This window comes from Staurois parvus, unplaced genomic scaffold (assembly GCF_062004578.1).
Source record: "Staurois parvus isolate SC_StPar_1 unplaced genomic scaffold, SC_StPar_1.0 ptg000553l, whole genome shotgun sequence".
NCBI lineage: Eukaryota > Metazoa > Chordata > Amphibia > Anura > Ranidae > Staurois > Staurois parvus.
The window spans coordinates 453,569-477,574 of NW_028318349.1; the positions used below are offsets into that span (position 1 = coordinate 453,569).

The following is a 24,006-nucleotide window of genomic DNA, read 5'->3' on the forward strand; positions in this document are numbered from 1 at the left end:
AGTCTGGCACCTTAAAAGTCCATCTTTTCTTTTTCCATTTCTGAATACATTACTAAGATGCTGGTGCCTACAACAACTATATAAAATGGTTGCAAACTTAGGTGTATCCAGCTCAGAAATAACTCCGATGTCAGCAATGAAACAAGCCTCATCCAGGATCTATGTAGCTATCCCTTTACATACGATTCCAAAAAGTATGCATCCATAGCAGAATCCACAGCAAACCATACTATACATGAAATCCCATCTCCAAGCTAAAGTTTGCACAAGCACCAGCTGCAAAACTGATTTACAGCTTGTCGTCCCATGGCCATCTACAAAAGAAGGAAAGCGCAAACTATAGCAATAAACCTTTTATTAAAACTGACCAAACAGCTTTTTTTTGCCAGTCTTTGAAAGTCTATGCCTCTGAAACATGTGTTATGATCTCGGCAACTTGCATGCTCCCCTTGCCAATCTTCTCCTCTAGTCCAGACACCTTTCAAATATAAGCTGCTGGTGTGACCGGCATTTTGCATCCCCTCTCCCTGCTCCTCTGTCATAGACTGGGACAGCCTTGCAAAGATATCATCATGTGTTCCAGCTGGCACACGAGCAAACTGCAGTTTGGAGATGGGCTTTCACACATCTTATGGTTTACTGTGGATTCTGTTATGGATGCATACCTTTTTGATATCATGTAAGTGCAACTCAAAGGTCTGTCCTAGAGAAGAGGACAAGACGGAGTTGTGAAAAATAACAGGTTACATGGTACCATCTAGTGGTCAAATGCAGCATTTACTGTATTAAAGCACGCTAGCCCAACATTTCATATTTCCGATTTGTGCCTGTGCAACCATATATCCTGTTCTCTTTGAATTGCTTTTTTGTGAAATGCCTGGTGATCCTGCTAGTCTTCCTGCTTTCCTATTTCAAAAAATTACCATGCCAGGGCATGGAAGCACATACATACCAGCATGGTCAGTTTCCTTCTTTGAATTTTATTTAAAAGCACAGCCTGAATTAATACATATCTCTCAAGATAGAATGACTACTTACGCAAAGCCCTGGGTATGCTGGTTACAATTTCAGACCACAGTTTCCTATAAGTAATGAATTAATTGTGGGCGGTACAAAAGAGCAGATGAATAGCCATGATCACCAGGTTGGGGGGTTGAGAGCCCTTGGTCAAAAATATAATCATGCTGCTGTGATGCATAGTCTGCTGTAGGTAACCAATGTGCACCTTGCTCCCACAGGGTATGTACACTTAAAATTAAAGAACACTTTGAAAACACATCAGATCTCAAATGGGGAAAAATATCATGCTGGATATCTATACTGATATGGACTTGGTAATGTGTTAGGAACATAAGGATGCCCCATCATTTGATGGAAATGAAATTCATCAACCTACAGAGGACTGAATTCAAAGATACCCCGAAAATCAAAGTGAAAAAATGATGCAGCAGGCTAGTCCATTTAGCGAAAATTTCATTGCAGCAACTCAAAAAGGTATTCAGTAGTTTGTATGGTCCCTACGTGCTTTTATGCATGCTTGACATTGAGGCATGCTCCTAATGAGACGACGGATGGTGTTCTGGGGAATTTCCTCCCAGATCTGGACAGGGCATTACTGAACTCCTGGACAGTCTGAGGAGCAACCTAGCAGCATCGGATGGACTGAAACAGGATATCCCAGAGATGTTCTATTGGATTTAGGTCAGGAGAGCATGGGGGCCATTCAATATCAATTCCTTCATCCTGCAGGTACTGTCTTGTCTGCATACTCTCACCACGAGGCCAGGCATTGTCATGCACCAAGAGGAACCCAGGACCCACTGCACCAGTCAGTGTAGGGTCTGACAATGGGTCCAAGGATTTCATCCCAATACCTAATGGCAGTCAGGATGCCATTGTCTAGCCTGTAGAGGCCTGTGCATCCAAGGAAGTGCCTTCCCCAGACCATCACTGTCTCACCACCAAAACAGTCATGCTGAACGATGTTACAGGCAGCGCAACGTTCTCAACGGATTCTCCAGACCCTTTCACGTCTGTCACATGTGATCTGGGTGAACCTGCTCTCATCTGTGAAAAGCACAGGGTGCCAGTGTTGGACCTATCAATTCTGGTGTTCAATGGCAAATCGAGCTCTATGGTGCCGGGCAGTGAGCATAGGGCCCACTAGAGGACATTGGGCCCTCAGGCCACCCTCATGAAGTCTGTTTCTGATTGCTTGGTCAGAGACAGTCACACCAGTGGCCTGCTGGAGATAATTTTGTAGGGCTCTGGCAGTGCTCATCCTGTTCCTCCTTGCACAAAGGAGCAGATACTGGTCCTGCTGATGGGTTAAGGACCTTCTATGGCCCTGTCCAGCTCTCCTAGAGTAACTGCCTATCTCCTGGAATCTCCGCCATGCTCTTGAGACTGTGCTGGGAGACACAGAAAACCTTCTGGCAATGGCACGTATTGATGTGCCATGCCTGTGCAACCTCTGTAGGGTCCAGGTATCGCCCCATGCTACCAGTAGTGACACTGACCATAGCCAAATGCAAAACTAGTGAAAAAACAGTCAGGAAAGATGAGTAGGGAAAAAATGTCAGCGGCCTCCACCTGTAAAACCATTCCTGTTTTGGGGTCATCTTATTGTTGCCCATCTAGTGCACCTGTTAATTTCATTAATACCTAAGCAGCTGAAACTGACCAACAATTCCCTCTGCTACTTAACTGACCAGATTAATATCCCAGGAGTTTAACTGACTTGATGCTATACTCTGATTAAAAAGTGTTAGTCTTGCATGATATAAATCAGGCTCAGAGTGAGAAGCAGATAAAATAGACAAGGGCTTATGCTCCCTTAGGCCCCCCTTTCCTTGATGGCCTGAATTCCTTATCAGTCTCTACTCTACTTGCAAGATGCCAATTGGACCTTTTGGACAATGAACCGACGAGAATGCAAATGCAGCCATAGTTAGGATGCGCTTATATCAGTCCAGAAATTCCAAAGTCTTGAATTCTACAATTTTGGTATTGTTTTGTTTAAACAAATATGCATATATCCAAGGCAAAAAAACATGCTAAGAACCTTGAAACTTTTTTTTTTTTTTTTTTAAACTTGGTGCATCCGTTAGCAGGGTCATAAATAAAAGCTGGAACCTAAGCAAAAATTGCTGTGTTGACCATATTTCCTGTGTGCTAGATTTACTAGTGATATCTTCCATTATAAAGAATATAGGCTACATTGCTCAACGTAACACTTACTTCCAGACATCAGGTAAATTCCATTGGGGTCCACTGCAAGACTCGTAACAGCATCCAGGTGAGCAACCATTGAATGAATGGTCTTGCCTGAAAGAGAGGAATCAACAGTAGCTGAAAGTGCAGCTATACAAAGAAAAGTATAGCTCCTTGGAAAAAGACAAGAGCAGCTCCAATATTTCCAAATCTACTATGGATTACTAGATCAATTATAGGAAACACTGTGCTTTTCTACAGATGAGGCTCAACACCTGCTTTCATTAATAGTTCTGATGTAATTAGCATGCTTAACAGTCAATAATTTACCCCAGTTGTGGAAAAAGGCTGTAATGCATTCATAGTGTAAGGGCAAAAGCACTGTATTGATCTGAAGCCTGTGCTCATCACAGAAGTGAATGTGAGTTGTGCAGACCAAACTGTCCTTTCAACTATAAGCACATCTCACCTTAAAGACTTAGCAAAATTGAACTCTTCCTTTACAGGATTAAAATATGAGGGAGAGGTCAAATATCTAATGGGGAGAGGTTTCATAATTATCAATCAGCTGCTGCCCCTGCAGGGCTCTGAGGAAATTGGCAGGGTCTGCATCTCTTTAGACACGATTTCCTATTGGGAGTATTTCACCAAAAATGCAATTTTTGTTGCAGGAAATGCCTAAAATCTGACTTGTATCTCAGTGCAGACTTCTGGGAAAATCAGCCAATTACACAAGCAGGAAATGATGTTGCTGGGGGGGCGCTCTGTCCACATTGTGTGTACAGAACACCTCCAGGTAGCCAAACTGAATTGCATTTTACAGAAAATTACAGCGCTGAAGAAAGAAAAGGAAAGGTAATTTTTAATAACATTAACAATATGACTTGCAATTGTATATGCTATATTTTTTTATTTGCTATTTTTTCCCCCACAAAAGTGGAGTTACCCTTTAAAGGCTCCTTAAAATCTTTCCTGGGACCCACAGCTGCAGTGAACAGCCATCCATAGACAGCAATTAGAAAATGCTGTTGTATGCAGTTATGTGCCAGGGGTTTGTGCTCCAAACACAGATAAACTGCCTTTAGAGCATGAGTCAATGGTTTATGCAACCCCTTCACTACTCCCACACATAACCGTGTACAGCCACCTATTCTAACTGCAAACTATGAGAGGCTGTAGGCAGCAGCTGTGGGTCTGGGTGTTCAACGGCCCATATGGCCGTGTGCATGAGCCCTTATGCTGCTAGGATGCCGAATTCCTATTTTTGACCCTAGGTTCTGACACACACTTTTTGTAACAATGTTCTACTATATGATCAAACTCTGCAGTCTATACAGAAAGAGAACAAAGTCAGCATACCTGATTTGTTGTCATAAAACTTGATGTGCCTATCCTCATATGCAGCAATGGTAACAGGAAGAGTAGGATGACTTACAACTTTATTTATGTGGCCACTGAATGGGATACCTATATAAACACCCAAATAGAGTCAAATTAATGTCACAAACATACACAGATCAGCTCATTAGAATACTGTTTTTTAGAACACACTTACTAGAATCTGTAGGTGGAGATAACTGCAGTATAGACTGTGATGTTTCTAAGTCATAGACTACGATGCAACCACTGGTAAATGAGGCAACAGCATGGGCAGGGTCACAGCCAATAAAATCTACAGAGGTTGGGATTCCATGTTCTAAGAAAACGAGAAACAATATAAAACCAGTGGAAATCGCATGAATCACTCTGCTAGCTGAGCCACTATGCTAATAATAAGCTTGTTTACCACGTAAACTACCACAACTTACCAATCTAATTTTTAAACTTTTTAAAAATGGGTCAGCCTACTCATCGCCATTCTTTAAGCTCACTTCTTTTGTTATTTTAAAGGAGAGTAACACTGTTCAACAGGTAAAAAGTTTTGGGCATAAAATTAGCTAATCTTACATAATTTTGGGGTGCTGAAAACGAAAATGACCCTAAAAAATGTTGATTGGCTCTAGTTTCCATGATATATTCACCCATCTAATGACGTAAGCCATTCAAAATTATGATGCAACTTCAGCTGCATATTGCGCAATTGATACTGGTGACCAATAGAAAATTGCATGTATACTGAGATGATGCAATATTAGCCTTTAATTGCATCACTTCATTGCATAAAAGCTGCAGTATCTGTAGCTGATTGTAGTTCGACAGCGTCTTTACATTTCGTTTTATGCTTATATAGGCTACTCAGTAATGCCTCGAACTTGTGTGAATAAAGCAGATAATTTCTGCTTTATCTGCGGTGAAATAACTTTTATCTCACAAAAAAGGAGGATAACAGGAATGATTAAGAAAGCCTACAACTTGTATTTTGGCTGCAAGATAGGAGACCAGGACAAGAGCTGGGCACCACATATATGCTGCAATTCTTGTGGGACGGCACTGGAGCAATGGTTGAATGGAAAAAAGGCATCTATGCCTTTCGCTGTGCCAATGATTTGGAGAGAGCCAACAGATCATGTTAGTAATTGTTACTTTTGTATGGTGCCTCCAACAAAAGGGCTAAATAAGAAGAAAAAGTTATCTGTGCACTATCCAAATATTCCATCGGCAATACGTCCAGTTCCTCATGGAGAGGGGCTACCAATTCCTAAAGCACCAGAATCCTTCGTGGTTGAGTCAAGTGAGGAAGAACCTGAAGCGTGTAGTCACGTGCAGTTGTAAGAGATAGCCCTTTCCTCGAATACAAGAGAAAAGCCAAGAGAAGCAAAACCGACACAAACTGAAGACAAAACTAGTGAGAATCCTAAGTATTAAAATGATTCAACTTAGCTTATGGCTATAATTTTTCTTGGTAATCCTATGCAATATATTATGCCATTTAGGCTTTGTTATGTAGTCAATATCACTTGCTTTATATTTGTGGAAAGACATCTATCTATATAATTATTGTGCATTATGTAGTCATTACGCCTATAGCAGAAAACTTTCCGTTTACAGAAAAACTAGAGCCAATTGACAAATTTCATTGTTATATTTGAACTCAGAATGTGAAATTCATTAAGAAATGGATCCTTTTGTTTCCAAAACTGGCAAAAAATAAAAATTTGTTGAACAGTGTAATTAGCCGTCCCAGTCCATCCTGGAGATGGGAGAGTATGTGGGTCCGAGTAGTTTGCCAAGATAAAACCGAGCAGGGCTGATAACACTCAGTCCACAAAAACATTATGTTGTCAAGCTCACAACATGGCTTAGGAGTGGAGTGCATTTTTACCAGCTCTTCATTATTCAGCATATAGCACTATCCTTTTACAAACAAAATTCCCACCAAGTTACGAACACAATCCTTCCCCTGAAGTACAAATAACATCAAAACAATATATAGTAACCTAGATTACCCTCTAATCAATAATTAGTGAATAAACATAAAGTCCAAAGCCCCAAAAAATCTATAAAAATAATAAACAAAAAACCAAAATCATCCCAAAAGCAAAAAACAAAAAGTCCAAAATAAAGTCCCAAATGATGATTGTAAAAAAATCTTTATCTGTGATATCTTAATTCTTCATATCCCGAAATCCTTGTGATATACTTCAAACCAAATCTTCATATACCTCAAAGAAAAAAACTCAACATGTGTGATATCTTCAAAGAAAAAGGGGTATATAAAAACCGTGCCACACGTGTTTCATGCACATAAAAAATATATTAACGTGCCACCACAACCGTGAAAGAGGAAGTCCCTCAGCCTTAGGAGTCAATCCACTGCATACCACTAGCGGAAGTGTATAGTTACCCTCAGAATGGTATCAAGGGTCTAAGTACTTCTCTCCAACCTTTGAATAATCCTTCAGCCTTTCAGCCGCTTCCCACAGACCTCATAAACATACCAGGGATCAGTATGTGTCATAAAAATTATAGCACTTTATTGTAGAAACTTACATTCAAATAAGGTAACATCAGCTTCCACATCACAAACGATATGTTCACAATCCTGCCTCTCCTCATAAGTGTATAGATTCCACACTCTCTCACTCCCAAGAGGGAACCGATTGCCTGTGGTAAGACCCCAGTACCTCAAGGTCCCATGAGGATTCCAGGACGCCACAGCCACATGTACCAGAATCAGAAATGGCCGCCGCCGCACTTCCGGAAGAGCGTCACTACGTCACCACGTCACGTGCCCCGGACGCGTTTCGTCACACCGGACTTTGTCAACAGGGATACGGACGTGTCTCCTCATTCCCCTTAAGTACCAACTAGGGCGGGGAAATAATCACCGCGGCCATCTTACATCCTGGAACATTGGGCATCCTCACTCTCCTATATGAGGCATATCAGGGACGGTGAGATGGAACACAGACAAGCCATTAGTCAGAACGGCAAAACTGTCACCAACACACCCCCCAATATATAAACCGCATTTTCACTAAGACAATAAAATCCTTCATAGAGCTAATGTCAACCATAAGGGTTCAATAATAGACCCATATACAGACAAGTATTATAAAATATATAAATTTTAAAATTCAACTCTATTCCCTCCCAATCATCATGTAAACAAAGAATCCTCTTTTAGAAAGTATTCCACCCCCTAACAATATATAAAAAACCCTAAATAATACAACAATAATCGTAAATACTCAAAAATGATCATAACCTAATCTAAATACAATGGAACACTAAAAATTAATAAAAAATTAATAAAAAAAAAAAAAAAATATTAATAATAATATATTTATATTCCTGGTTATAGCGAGCATTCAATTACTGGTCAGAAATAAAACAATTTAGGTCTAATTCAATATTTAGACCCTTGGGTTTTAAAGTATTAAGCCTATAAATCCAAAAAGTTTCATTTTTGGATATCTCCTGCACCCTATTGCACCCCCTCCAATGGGATTCCAGGACATCGATACCACAAAACTTTAGAAGGCTCGGATCCGAACCATGAAACTCACGAAAATGTTTGGATACGCTGTGTTCTTTTTTCCCTTTTTTTACATTTTCAACATGTTCCTTCAATCTAGTTTTTAGATCTCTTTTAGTTCTCCCAACATATTGAATTTGACAGGGACATTCTAATAGATAAGTCACATATTTCGTATTGCAAGTAATAAATTTATTAATTGCAAAAGATTCTCCCGTCACACAAGATGTAAATGTTGTAATTTTCCTCTCTTTTATACCTGTGATTTTACAAATTTTACACTTTTTACAAGGAAAAAAACCTTGGAGTCCGAACATCTTCGGCTTCTTAGGGGGAGAGATCACCCCTTTTACCAATAAGTTTCGCAAGTTCTCACTTTTCCTATAGATAAACCGAGTTTTCCAGGTAAAATCTTTCCCAACATGGGATCTTTATGTAATAAAGGCCAATGTTTCCTAATGATATTTTCTACCCCTTTGTACTGACAGCTAAATTTTGAGATGAAGGCACAGTCCACTACATTGTTTTCCTTACCATCACGACATCTTTTACTTATAGTGTTCTTTATCTTCCTATCCCCTATATAACTCTGACTCACTTTATATCTAATTTTCTCCAATTGTGTAGGATCATATCCTTTAGACACAAACTGATTTTTAATCAACTCTGATTGTATAATGTAATCCTCCAGCCTCGAACAATTCCTCATAACACGTATGAATTGGCCTTTTGGGATTCCTTGAATCCATGAAGGATGGTGGCAACTGTTGGTGGGAATGAACCCATTCCTGTCTGTATCTTTGAAGAAAGTTTTAAAACACAGTTTGTTTTCAGATTTAAACGTATGTAGATCTAGGAAATTCACCGATTCCCTACTCTTAGCAATAGAAAACCCTAGTTCATATTTATTAGTATGAATATGATCTATAAAGATGTTAAATTCTACATCAGTGCCTTCCCATACTACCAAAATATCGTCAATGTACCGCCTCCACACCTTCAGGCCTGCCCACTTTTTTCCAAAGATTTCCGCATCCTCCCATTTGGCCAAAAAAATATTGGCCAAACTGGGGGCGAACTTCGCCCCCATTGCTACACCCTTCTGCTGAATGAAAAATTCCCCTTTATACCAAAAATAGTTGTTCCTCATGCTATAATCTAATAGCTGAATAATAAGTTTCCTTTGTTTTCTATGGAGTTCAGAAAAATTCTGCAAACCCCATTTGATGGCTTCCAAGCCATCTACATGTTTTATATTGGTATAAAGGGAATTAACCTCAATGGTGGCCAGCAAAGTGTCTTCCGTCACTTCCATTCCCTCCAGGAGTTGTAATATATCCTGACTATCTTTAACGAACGAAGGCATCTGCTTAACAATAGGTTGCAGAAAGAAATCTACATATTGACCTATCCTTGCATGCACTGAACCAATGCCATTAATGATAGGTCTACCTGGAGGGTTTATAAGGCTTTTATGTATCTTCGGAAGGATATAAATAAAAGGGATGCGGCAAACTGATGGTATAAGGAACTGTGCTTCTTTTTCACTCAAAATGTGGTCATCCCTAGCATTTTTAATTATTTTTTTCAACTCCTTTCTATACTTTGAAGTAGGATTTTTGGAAATTTTGCAGTATGTCATAGAATCATTCAGAATGTTAGACATCTCTTCCTCATATTGTACTCTATCCATCACGACCACTCCACCTCCTTTGTCAGCTGGTCTGATAACAATTTCCTTCTTCTTTTTTAAACTTTTCAGGCCCTGGTATAATGCTCTTTCTTCCTTCATCTTCTCACATTGCAACATGTGTAGATCATCAATAGTCATACGTTTAAACACCTCAACAAATTGGTTCCTAGAATTGACCGGATTAAAGGTGGATTTATTCCTGAGATTACTCTGGACAAAAACCGTCCTACTTACACCATTAGCTGCAGTAGTAGGGCCAGGGAGAGAGGAAAAATATTTTTTTATATTTAGTTTCCTAATAAACTTATTAATGTCTATAAAGACTCCAAATTTATCCAAATTTCTTTTAGGCGCAAACTTAAGACCCTTATCCAGTAACTGAATCTCACTGTCATTAAAATCTACAGAACTCAAATTATAAATACCCTCCCCTATACTTCTTTTCTTTTCCTTTTGTTTACATTCTCCCCTTGTATAGTTCCCTCCTCCATCCTTTGACATTGTATCTGAATTTCTTCCTCTCTGTTCTGTGGTGGAACATATTCTCCCTCCCTCCTGTAAGGGGGATTCCAATAACCCTGATTTCCCCATTGCTGGGGGTAAAAGGGTTCCCTCTGGGGGGGACCGGGGGGCCTGCCTCTTTGGTTCCCCTGAAAAAAATTATTCCTCTGATGTCCACCTCTTCCTCTAAAATTCCTGGGACTGTTGTAATACCCATTATTCCAGCCTGATAACGGTTGGAACCTATTCTGAGTAGGAATATTAAACGACTGATACGGCGAATTGGATGGTTTCGGACGGGCCTTATTCTGATTCCCGGATCCACATTCCTGTCCCTCTATTTTCTTTGGGGCAGATGTTTTCATCTTTTTATTATTATTCACCCCTGAGGGTGGTATTACTTCCTTCACTCCTACCCCTTTAGCCGAGACAGCAGGAGATGATACATTGGATTGGAGATTAGTATCAGCTATTCCCTGCCATTTATAAATGGAATTAGTCCGATAATCCTCCATATCCCTAATGAACTTTTTCTGCTTTTTTTTCTTAACTTCTGCATCTTTTTTATTCAAGTGTTCTTGCACCTTACTACAAAGATTCATATATTCTGTGCTATCTTTAAAATTATCAGCCTTATTCTTGAATTCTTTCAATTTGGCTTCAATTATCCCCAATTTTCTTTTCTTTCTCTCTAATAGTAGAAATATTAATTGTTTTTCACAATTGTGAAAGAAATTTTTCCATTCCACCATAGAGTCAGGATCTTCCAATCCATCATTTGGGCCTAGATCCCATCTTAATCTCCTGGGAATGATTCCCTCTGTAATATACTTTAGTGGCAGAAAAAATTTCTAATTGAAATTTAAACTATAATTGAAGCCAAATTGAAAGAATTCAAGAATAAGGCTGATAATTTTAAAGATAGCACAGAATATATGAATCTTTGTAGTAAGGTGCAAGAACACTTGAATAAAAAAGATGCAGAAGTTAAGAAAAAGAAGCAGAAAAAGTTCATTAGGGATATGGAGGATTATCGGACTAATTCCATTTATAAATGGCAGGGAATAGCTGATACTAATCTCCAATCCAATGTATCATCTCCTGCTGTCTCGGCTAAAGGGGTAGGAGTGAAGGAAGTAATACCACCCTCAGGGGTGAATAATAATAAAAAGATGAAAACATCTGCCCCAAAGAAAATAGAGGGACAGGAATGTGGATCCGGGAATCAGAATAAGGCCCGTCCGAAACCATCCAATTCGCCGTATCAGTCGTTTAATATTCCTACTCAGAATAGGTTCCAACCGTTATCAGGCTGGAATAATGGGTATTACAACAGTCCCAGGAATTTTAGAGGAAGAGGTGGACATCAGAGGAATAATTTTTTTCAGGGGAACCAAAGAGGCAGGCCCCCCGGTCCCCCCCAGAGGGAACCCTTTTACCCCCAGCAATGGGGAAATCAGGGTTATTGGAATCCCCCTTACAGGAGGGAGGGAGAATATGTTCCACCACAGAACAGAGAGGAAGAAATTCAGATACAATGTCAAAGGATGGAGGAGGGAACTATACAAGGGGAGAATGTAAACAAAAGGAAAAGAAAAGAAGTATAGGGGAGGGTATTTATAATTTGAGTTCTGTAGATTTTAATGACAGTGAGATTCAGTTACTGGATAAGGGTCTTAAGTTTGCGCCTAAAAGAAATTTGGATAAATTTGGAGTCTTTATAGACATTAATAAGTTTATTAGGAAACTAAATATAAAAAAATATTTTTCCTCTCTCCCTGGCCCTACTACTGCAGCTAATGGTGTAAGTAGGACGGTTTTTGTCCAGAGTAATCTCAGGAATAAATCCACCTTTAATCCGGTCAATTCTAGGAACCAATTTGTTGAGGTGTTTAAACGTATGACTATTGATGATCTACACATGTTGCAATGTGAGAAGATGAAGGAAGAAAGAGCATTATACCAGGGCCTGAAAAGTTTAAAAAAGAAGAAGGAAATTGTTATCAGACCAGCTGACAAAGGAGGTGGAGTGGTCGTGATGGATAGAGTACAATATGAGGAAGAGATGTCTAACATTCTGAATGATTCTATGACATACTGCAAAATTTCCAAAAATCCTACTTCAAAGTATAGAAAGGAGTTGAAAAAAATAATTAAAAATGCTAGGGATGACCACATTTTGAGTGAAAAAGCACAGTTCCTTATACCATCAGTTTGCCGCATCCCTTTTATTTATATCCTTCCGAAGATACATAAAAGCCTTATAAACCCTCCAGGTAGACCTATCATTAATGGCATTGGTTCAGTGCATGCAAGGATAGGTCAATATGTAGATTTCTTTCTGCAACCTATTGTTAAGCAGATGCCTTCGTTCGTTAAAGATAGTCAGGATATATTACAACTCCTGGAGGGAATGGAAGTGACGGAAGACACTTTGCTGGCCACCATTGAGGTTAATTCCCTTTATACCAATATAAAACATGTAGATGGCTTGGAAGCCATCAAATGGGGTTTGCAGAATTTTTCTGAACTCCATAGAAAACAAAGGAAACTTATTATTCAGCTATTAGATTATAGCATGAGGAACAACTATTTTTGGTATAAAGGGGAATTTTTCATTCAGCAGAAGGGTGTAGCAATGGGGGCGAAGTTCGCCCCCAGTTTGGCCAATATTTTTTTGGCCAAATGGGAGGATGCGGAAATCTTTGGAAAAAAGTGGGCAGGCCTGAAGGTGTGGAGGCGGTACATTGACGATATTTTGGTAGTATGGGAAGGCACTGATGTAGAATTTAACATCTTTATAGATCATATTCATACTAATAAATATGAACTAGGGTTTTCTATTGCTAAGAGTAGGGAATCGGTGAATTTCCTAGATCTACATACGTTTAAATCTGAAAACAAACTGTGTTTTAAAACTTTCTTCAAAGATACAGACAGGAATGGGTTCATTCCCACCAACAGTTGCCACCATCCTTCATGGATTCAAGGAATCCCAAAAGGCCAATTCATACGTGTTATGAGGAATTGTTCGAGGCTGGAGGATTACATTATACAATCAGAGTTGATTAAAAATCAGTTTGTGTCTAAAGGATATGATCCTACACAATTGGAGAAAATTAGATATAAAGTGAGTCAGAGTTATATAGGGGATAGGAAGATAAAGAACACTATAAGTAAAAGATGTCGTGATGGTAAGGAAAACAATGTAGTGGACTGTGCCTTCATCTCAAAATTTAGCTGTCAGTACAAAGGGGTAGAAAATATCATTAGGAAACATTGGCCTTTATTACATAAAGATCCCATGTTGGGAAAGATTTTACCTGGAAAACTCGGTTTATCTATAGGAAAAGTGAGAACTTGCGAAACTTATTGGTAAAAGGGGTGATCTCTCCCCCTAAGAAGCCGAAGATGTTCGGACTCCAAGGTTTTTTTCCTTGTAAAAAGTGTAAAATTTGTAAAATCACAGGTATAAAAGAGAGGAAAATTACAACATTTACATCTTGTGTGACGGGAGAATCTTTTGCAATTAATAAATTTATTACTTGCAATACGAAATATGTGACTTATCTATTAGAATGTCCCTGTCAAATTCAATATGTTGGGAGAACTAAAAGAGATCTAAAAACTAGATTGAAGGAACATGTTGAAAATGTAAAAAAAGGGAAAAAAGAACACAGCGTATCCAAACATTTTCGTGAGTTTCATGGTTCGGATCCGAGCCTTCTAAAGTTTTGTGGTATCGATGTCCTGGAATCCCATTGGAGGGGGTGCAATAGGGTGCAGGAGATATCCAAAAATGAAACTTTTTGGATTTATAGGCTTAATACTTTAAAACCCAAGGGTCTAAATATTGAATTAGACCTAAATTGTTTTATTTCTGACCAGTAATTGAATGCTCGCTATAACCAGGAATATAAATATATTATTATTAATATATTTTTTTTTTTTTATTAATTTTTAGTGTTCCATTGTATTTAGATTAGGTTATGATCATTTTTGAGTATTTACGATTATTGTTGTATTATTTAGGGTTTTTTATATATTGTTAGGGGGTGGAATACTTTCTAAAAGAGGATTCTTTGTTTACATGATGATTGGGAGGGAATAGAGTTGAATTTTAAAATTTATATATTTTATAATACTTGTCTGTATATGGGTCTATTATTGAACCCTTATGGTTGACATTAGCTCTATGAAGGATTTTATTGTCTTAGTGAAAATGCGGTTTATATATTGGGGGGTGTGTTGGTGACAGTTTTGCCGTTCTGACTAATGGCTTGTCTGTGTTCCATCTCACCGTCCCTGATATGCCTCATATAGGAGAGTGAGGATGCCCAATGTTCCAGGATGTAAGATGGCCGCGGTGATTATTTCCCCGCCCTAGTTGGTACTTAAGGGGAATGAGGAGACACGTCCGTATCCCTGTTGACAAAGTCCGGTGTGACGAAACGCGTCCGGGGCACGTGACGTGGTGACGTAGTGACGCTCTTCCGGAAGTGCGGCGGCGGCCATTTCTGATTCTGGTACATGTGGCTGTGGCGTCCTGGAATCCTCATGGGACCTTGAGGTACTGGGGTCTTACCACAGGCAATCGGTTCCCTCTTGGGAGTGAGAGAGTGTGGAATCTATACACTTATGAGGAGAGGCAGGATTGTGAACATATCGTTTGTGATGTGGAAGCTGATGTTACCTTATTTGAATGTAAGTTACTACAATAAAGTGCTATAATTTTTATGACACATACTGATCCCTGGTCTGTTTATGAGGTCTGTGGGAAGCGGCTGAAAGGCTGAAGGATTATTCAAAGGTTGGAGAGAAGTACTTAGACCCTTGATACCATTCTGAGGGTAACTATACACTTCCGCTAGTGGTATGCAGTGGATTGACTCCTAAGGCTGAGGGACTTCCTCTTTCACGGTTGTGGTGGCACGTTAATATATTTTTTATGTGCATGAAACACGTGTGGCACGGTTTTTATATACCCCTTTTTCTTTGAAGATATCACACATGTTGAGTTTTTTTCTTTGAGGTATATGAAGATTTGGTTTGAAGTATATCACAAGGATTTCGGGATATGAAGAATTAAGATATCACAGATAAAGATTTTTTTACAATCATCATTTGGGACTTTATTTTGGACTTTTTGTTTTTTGCTTTTGGGATGATTTTGGTTTTTTGTTTATTATTTTTATATTTTTATAGATTTTTTGGGGCTTTGGACTTTATGTTTATTCACTAATTATTGATTAGAGGGTAATCTAGGTTACTATATATTGTTTTGATTTTTACCAGCTCGACAGGTATTTTTCTGCATTTGCAGGGTTTTTAAAAGGGATAAAACTTGGAGAAATGTGTATGCCCTGCAAAGATGTACTTCATAATTTTTTTGCTGTGACATACACCTGTGCTGCAGCCAATATACTCTCTATTGCAAGGGTATTGAATTAAAATTCACCAAGGCCCGAGCACTAAAATTTGCATGAATCAGAGGTCTGAACCTCATGTAGGCCCCTGTAGTGCATTTTCGTGTGCGTCAAACTATGTCATGCTGCCGCAAGAATTAAAAAAAAAAAAAAAAAAAAAAAAAAGGGACTTCTTCAGGTTTCTAGCAGGTAGTGCTGACCTACCCACAACGTGTGCACCAAATGCACATTTACAGATCTGAACCTGTTCCCACATCAGTGTCCGCAGCAATCCCCACTGCAAATCATAGTCCCCTCATTCACAGAAAGATCCCTCTTGATGAGTGTCCTCAGTTCCACCTTTACATCACCCCCCCCCCCCCCTTTCCGCACCCCGTTCACAGCAGTGTTCTCACACTTCCTTGACATCAACCCCCCCCACAGTACTGTCCTCTGGCCCTTTTTAAAATTATCCCCCCACATTACTGTCCTCAGCCACCCCCCCACATTCAGACCTCAGTCACACTACTGTCCTTCACTCCTTTAACTTCGCCCCCCCCCCTCCCCCACCTTACACAGACAGTGATTGATTGCTAGAACTGCCGTTTATCCTAGCAACCAATCACCTGCTTCTTAACCTCAGGCAGTTCCCACCCTCCATCCAGAACTGTCCTGCCTCCCACTGTCAGCTCTGTGAGGATGACCCGTGAGACAACTGGGGGAAGAAAAGGCTCTGAAATGGCAGGACTGCATGGGTCCAGATAGGACAGTGACTCGGTCCGCATCCAGACCCCAGTCCGCCATTTGGCGATGCCTGCTCTATCGAATTTACCACTTACTATCCAATGTATGTATATAAAATCTCCTGGATGGCGAGTGGTTATATGAAGATAATGGCTGCAGCTACAGTTGGCCGATGAGGTTTACAATACTTGGAAGTGGAGATGAATGATCCAGAACTAATGGACCCATGATGTAGCCATAAAGAGTACCTGTCAATAACCAAAGCTATCACAAATGGTACTTTTTGTGAAGAGAACCCCCCCCCCCCCCACCCAAAAAAAAAAAAATCATACTACACATTAAAAAGCACTAGCGCACACACACACATGCAAATACACACAGGTTTGACAGACATGTACTGGTGATTGCACCACACATATGTGCATTATTCCAGAGAGGTTCGGAGTAAGAGCAATAAATCAATGGCCACAATTCATGATTAACACTAAACTGAATACCTGTAAAAGTTTAAAGTGTCACCTATGGACAATTTTAAGTACTGTAAACTGTCACTATTTCACAGGCATACGCAATTTTAATTCTTGACATATCTATTTACTCGATGCCACATTTTATATTTTACAAAAAAAAAAAAAAAAAAAAAAAAAAGGTATTATATTGGGTTTGTGTGCATTAAAATTTAAGTGCATTTTTTCCTGAAAAAACAGCAACTCAAATATTGTGCAGCATAAATTGCACCATCCACCATTTCATTGTCCAGGGCCCTGGCTTTCAGGAAATGTATAATGTTGGCGCATTCTCAATTCCCCCCCCCCCCCAAAAAAAATGATGATTTTTAACATAGATGTGAAAAATGTCAAAATTTCCCCTGTAGGCAAGCGGATAATACCATGAACTATTGAGCAAGAGCAGTGGGCACAAACTACAGTATAAAAAAAATAAAAATCACACTATAGGTTTAAGAACTAAAAATGCATGCATTTTATGCAGTATGTCATCCCAGCAAATATTACTAACGCTAAAGGCTTAATATGTCCAATATGTGGCAATATACATGCAGTATAATTATGGGAACTGTTCCTCACGTTCGGGCTTTTAAAATGTATGCTGGGATGGAATAACAAGGGGGTAGAAGCCCTGCAAGCTTTTTATTGCCGTTTGAATCCTTGCTATGGAGATGCCCATTCTGTTTGTCCTGGAGACCACTGTCAATGAAACTTGAATCAAAAGGGAAATTAAACATTGAGTTGTCACCAGAAGATGAATACAAGGGACACCATGGGGAAATGTGCATTTATTGCAGAGATGTACTGAATATACTGTACATGTTTTTATTTTGTCATATTTTAGGCGATTAGAAGGTTATCTAATTCATGCTTCAATAAACTGTTACCTTCTTCTTGTGATAAGAGATGCAAACATTGCATATTGTTTGCACAAACATAAGGCTGAACCAGGAAAAATGTATAAACAAATGAATGACCATGCAATGAAAAGAAACGGGTTATTGGACTACTTACCTTTGTTACCATTATATGTGCCAACACATGGTTTGCTTTCTGGTGGGTTCCATAACCGGACAGTTCCATCAGCAGAGCAGGACAGCAGACTATCTTTAATTCCACTGTGAGCAAGGCCCCACACTGCATCTGTGTGTCCATTGAATGTGCCAGCAAGAACACTAGGATCTGAAAATGGGGCAACATTAACTTTACAATTAGATTTTAGCATTTGCAAAAAAAAAAAAAAAAAGAAGAAAAGAAAGTTTTTTTTAACGGCTTCCTGCCCACCCCTAGCCCATAGATAGCAGCGGCACCGTTGTGGGTCAACGTACCTGCACGTCAGCTCGCATTGGAGGCTCTTGTGCGGCTCACAGAGAGCACCCCCAGGTGCCCAGTGATCGGTGTGCTCCCCGGACACAGAAGATCACATTACTGCTGTGTCTGGATGAACATGATCTTGTACCAAGTGATTGCTGTGTCCAAAAACAGCAATCACATGCTAAAGATAGGAAACCAGATGTAAACATCTGTTCTCTCTGCTCTCACAGCAGATCTCTGTGAGAACAGTTGCTGCAGCCTATGAGTGCACAGCAGCCTGTCACACTGCATGCACGCTCACAGACTGCAGTGCCAGCCTGCCCTGCCTCCGTGTCCCTGATCAGTGCCCCTAGCAAAATACTAATAAAAAAAAGTGCAGCCACCTATGTCAACTATTCCAATGTCACCAGTGCTCAAAGTAAAACACCGCCATACGCCACACCGGTGCCCAGACCGCCGCCACGCACCATACCAGCAGCCTGACCCCCGCCACGCACCATACCAGCGTCATGAACACCAACCCTATATCAGCGACCTGATTGCTGCCATTCCAGCGCCCTGATCACAGCAATTCACCATACTGGCATTCCTGATCATTTTATGGTGAGCAACAACAAATCCAGTTCTCATAAGCTCATTGATGGACACAGCTTCTCTTCATTGTTGACCATAGGGACATCCCAAAGCAGTGCTTCAATGATCGGTGGGAAAATCAACTGCAGCAGCCAGGCAACCTGCCAACCACCCATAACAATCCCTAAAGGGGCAGCAAGGAGCCCTAATCAGCAGCTTGAAAAATCATGCGGCCAACAAACATCCAAAGATGTAAACACAGAAACTTCGTAAAACATTTTGGAAACTGTTTGCCCAGACGATAAGGTAGCAGTCATAAACCCTGAAACACCGATGCCTGATAAGGGAATGCCCAGGAGGCCCAAGCGTCCTGGTGTAGAGTGCCATAGCAGGGAAGGGATAAGCCCAACCCTTTATGGCATGAGCATGCACAAACATCTTCCAAATCCAACGCCGTGTCTTTTCTTGGGCTGTCTGAGCACAGGGAGTGAAACCCAGACCACCTCCAAGGAGAGCTACACAACCTCTTGAGAAAATGACAGCCAGGAACACAAGGAAGACAGGACAATGGCCGGAAATTAGGCAAGGAAGCGGAACCAACTATCCTTTTGTAAAGCCAGACAGGAAGACATGCAAGATAAGGCTGCCAGTATCAACACCTGCCGTACAGAATTGATGGTGACCAGTAAGGCAACTTTGTGAAAAAAAGTAAGTAGAGATAGGGTTTAAACCAGCTAGGACTGCCCATAGGAGGTGCAAGTTCTTTTTCTGGCTAGTGTTCTACTCCTGTAGGTGGTGCTACAACCCCTATTGGTCAGGAATGAAGAGAAGCTTTGTCCGTCAATGAACTTAAGAGAATTATGTGTTTGATAAATAGCTGCGCAAGTATGGTGAAACAAAAAATTGCAACTGAGACACTTGAATACTGCAACTATATTCCCTGCTCCTGCCCTAAATGATGAGTGGTGATAACCACCTCCCGTCCAACCGTTGTATATAAACGGCCAGGTGGTGGCACTGCAGGGTCGGGTGGCTGTTTATAAATGGCCTCCCCGCACCCTGCTTGTGCGCGCTCCCTGGGAGTGTGCAGCACCGCGATCCAGTGCCCGCTGTGTCCTCCTACACAGCGAAACACTGATCGGACGGGACCTCTGATTGGCCAATCAGTGATCACATGCAAAGTAGTAAGAAAGATGTCACTTGTGACATCAGTGCTTATTACGTTTGAAATCTGTGAATGATCACAGAGGTCACATGGTACAAGGCTATTCACAACAGCCTTGTACCATGTGACAAGCTGTGACCAATCACAGCTCACTCAGCAGCTCTCAATGGCTGCAAGAATGCAGACAGAGAGAAAGAGAAATGATTGCTTTTACATCACCCCCCACAAGTAGTACAGTGTCACCATGGTGACACTGTACTGCTAGGGTGACAGTATGTAAAAAAAAAAAAAATATATAAAAAAATAAAATACGAATGTAAAAAAAAAGTTTAAAAATTATAATTTTTGGTTATAAACTAATTTGGCTTTTTTTTTTTACTAAAAAGATAACGGAATAAGTTTTGGCCAAGATTTATGATGAAATATTTATTTGCAAAATTTTATAAGAAAAACACTTTTCAAAATTTTTGGACTTTTTCATTTACATAGCAAAAAAAATAAAAATCCCAGTGGTGAATAAATACCACTAAAATAAAGCTTTATCTGTCTCAAAAAAATAGCAAAAAATTCATATGGGTACAGTGTTGCATGACCGCGCAATTGTCATTCAAAATGTGATAGCGCTGAAAGCTGAAAATTGCCCTGGACAGGAAGGGGGTAAAGGTGTCCAGACAGGAAGTGGTTAAGGAGAATATACAGCTTCCCCTCCACCATTCCTACCTCCCTTCCCACCTCCCCATTTAATTATTTTTCTTTCTCTTCTCCTCCATCCCTTCTTTGCCCCTTGGTACTTTCCATTTCCACATATTATTAAAACAGAGGACCTATTGCTACCTCAGCTGACAAGCAGCAAAATCACTGTTATTTGTGCATTTACCAAGTTTAGTTGCTTAAGCTTATTGAGGTTTATGATACCAAGACTTTTACTTCAACTGTTATATATCCTGTCAATGTCTATAAACTTGTGGTGATGCTGTGTAACCAATAAAAATATTGACAGATGTGTTTGCTCTGTCGTCTGCATTTAAAAGACAGAAAGAAAAAAAAAAAAACAAAAACAAGAAAAAACTGCCACTATTTTATTCTTCGGGGTCTCTGCTTTCCATAATAAACATATTGGATTTTTAAAGTATTTTCTAGCAAAAACATGCAAACTTTAAAATGAGTGCAAAAAACTTAACTGCCCCAGTAGACTAGTGGTTAAAACAGAAAAAAATGAATATATTGCCATTTTGCAAATGACACCAAGAGTGTAATAAATATATATGTGGTCTGATTAATGTAATAAAAGTAATTTTGCTGTTTTTGTAATAGGTAGCATATGTGGATTTGTGTGTGGCTTCTGTTGACTTGCTTTTCTCTTTTGGAGTTATGTTTGGACTATTCCTGAATCTTTACATGCTAATTTACAATTCAATTTAACTCTGAAGACAGGGTTTCCTCCTTTATTTAATTAACTGTTTGATTTTTTGCTTAAGCTCTCAACCAGGTTACTTGTACTTCTGATTGCTTCCACTTCGTAATAAAAAAAACTTGACAGAAAAAAAAAAGGTTTTGCCTAAAGATACACTTTAACCTACAAACTGGCGTTGAAACAGTAACGCACTATATAATTTTAGGTAGTGACACCTTTATAGCTGCAGCACTGTTGTCAGCAGGGTGATTCTGCCAGGTTGGGAGGTTGGTAAAGCAGGTAAGTTGAGGAAAGGTGGGGGTGGATTAGAGGAGTTTAGCATAAAAGTGCAGGTAAGAAATGTAATGCAACATACCATACGTGTCATACGGATCTACATTGGGACTTGGCATTTTCCACCACTGTATTGTAGAATCCAATCCACCGCTATAACAGTGCTCACCATTAGAACTGATCACAAGAGACAAAACTGGACCACTGCAGAAGAGAATGAACTGTGTATGAATATTAGTTATTTAGCTGAAAATGGATGCCGTACTAACAGTTACATAAAAGGCAACTTACATGTGAGCCCTAAATGTATAGATTGGTTCCACATCAAGAGAGGCACTCCTAAAGGAATAAAAACCATGTTACTCTAATACATACCTACCACATTGTATCAAACAAAAACACCAGAAGGTTTAGATTAGAAATTCACATTAACTGAAAAATCCCCCTAGCCCCCCCCCCCCCCAAATACAAATCAACCCCAAGCCTCCTGCACTAACTGTAGCCCAACCAGTTAAAATGTAGTGCCATGCTGCCTGTGCGCTAACATCCCACAGACTTTAGGCAGAGTTGGATCCTTGTGATGCCATCATGCATGTGAGGCCACACACACACATATCCATACTAGAAAGCGATGTGGACCTTAGATTCCATTACAAACATACATCTTCATGCTGGGGTATAGCGCAGCAATATGTGAGCACGTTTAATATGTTTTTAAAGGGATTCTAAACATTTAGATTTAAACAAAAAACACAACACCAAAACAAACGAAAAAAACATGTCATACTTAAGTGCTCTGTGTAATTGGGTAATGGTATTGAACAAAGCAAGCTTGATGCGCCTCTCCTTGGGCCCCCCACTGGTGCTCCTTACTCCTTCCCCCCCACCCCTTATCGAGTGTTCCCAAAGAAAGTCACTTGCTATGGGGGCACTTGTGCATGCTCGCTCCCAAGCCCCGCACTGTATGTTCACGGCTTGGCCCCAACCCCTGCTCCCTCCTCAGGGGCATTTGACGTCTCCTGCTGCGTCTGAGCTAATAAGGAGGGACAGAGCAGAGAGACTCTGGTCTTGTGCACATCGCTGGATCGAGATCAGGCTCAGGTAAGTATAAGGGAAGGGGGGTAGCTACATACTGAAGGTTTTTTTACTCTAATGCAGAGAATACATTGAGGTAAAAAGAAAAAAAAAAAACCCTTCAGCCTTTTGAACCACTTTAAGCTGGTTTTAATAAAGGCTTGTGCAATTAATATTTGTGTATCCTGTCCCCCTTCTTTGAATGGAATTGTATGTAGCAGCCAATTAGATGTCAGAGATTGGTAGTTTTTGATCAGCTTTTAGGTGGTCTATAAGGTGAGGATATCACCTTTGAAAGAAGGCTATTTTCAAATTGAAGTGTGACCATTTCATCATTTTTTGGGACTGCGGAGGTGTACCATAACACGGATTGGCTCACATTTATTTCCTGGACACTTTGGATTTTGTTTATATATTTTGTTACCATAGCTCTTTAGATCAGTGGATGATTTACATTACACAATATGCTAATGTGCTTTGGTATGACATCTAACGTCCATATTTATTAAATGATAGATTTTATAGATTTAATGTGTATATTTAATGACACTCTAAGCTAGCTGGATTTATTTTTCTTTTCCCTTCTAGTCGTTTATAGGTATTTTTTTATTCACATTGATATTTATGGCCACTAATTATTAGAACAGTGCTTTAGATATATTTTTTTTTAGTTATCCTAGAGGCTGGAATGTTCTGCACTTGTGCTGCAAAAGCTGCTGATTTAATTGAAAGTTGATGGAAGAATTTTGAATATCCTGTAATGTAAAGCTGTATTAAACCAGACACTATAATTCCTCTCTGTTCTCATCTGGTGATCTGGCCAGAAGCACAGCTTCTGTATTAGAGTGTCCCCACTCTGGATGAATTAGCGTAGGGGCACCTTTAAACAGTAGCACTGGCCCCCTTGGGGGGGTGGGGGGCTTGGAGTGTTAGATGTCCAAAAGATTTAAATACAGTAAGTAAAAGTGTTGCATAAATAAATAAAATCTGATCATTGTAAGCACCCCTGCCTGTGTTAAATGGTTTGTCTCATCCCTGTAACTGACAGATCTGGAAGAGAGCTTGTACTTTTGATAAACAACAGACTTACTGGCCGGATCACCAGGTGAAAGTAGAAAAAAGAAAGCCTATGAAAGAAAACGAATACAGCCATCACATCTAAAATTAGTAAGCTGCAACATAATAAATGTTTGCTTTTGGGTTTAATACCACT

General features: G+C 39.8%; 1 protein-coding gene across 4 annotated transcripts in view; it reads right to left on the reverse strand.

Annotated features, from left to right (window-relative positions):
• Nucleotides 1-24,006, reverse strand: part of STRN3 (striatin 3) — a 113,941-nt gene that overhangs the window by 11,186 nt on the left and 78,749 nt on the right. For all 4 annotated transcript variants that reach the window (XM_089691179.1, XM_089691178.1, XM_089691181.1 and 1 more), the window contains 6 exons: nt 22,011-22,058; nt 21,802-21,923; nt 17,995-18,162; nt 4,769-4,909; nt 4,573-4,680; nt 3,241-3,327 (listed from right to left, as the gene is read on the reverse strand). In XM_089691179.1, coding sequence (XP_089547305.1) covers nt 3,241-3,327; nt 4,573-4,680; nt 4,769-4,909; nt 17,995-18,162; nt 21,802-21,923; nt 22,011-22,058 — 674 coding nt within the window. The remainder of the gene's footprint in view (nt 1-3,240; nt 3,328-4,572; nt 4,681-4,768; nt 4,910-17,994; nt 18,163-21,801; nt 21,924-22,010; nt 22,059-24,006) is intronic.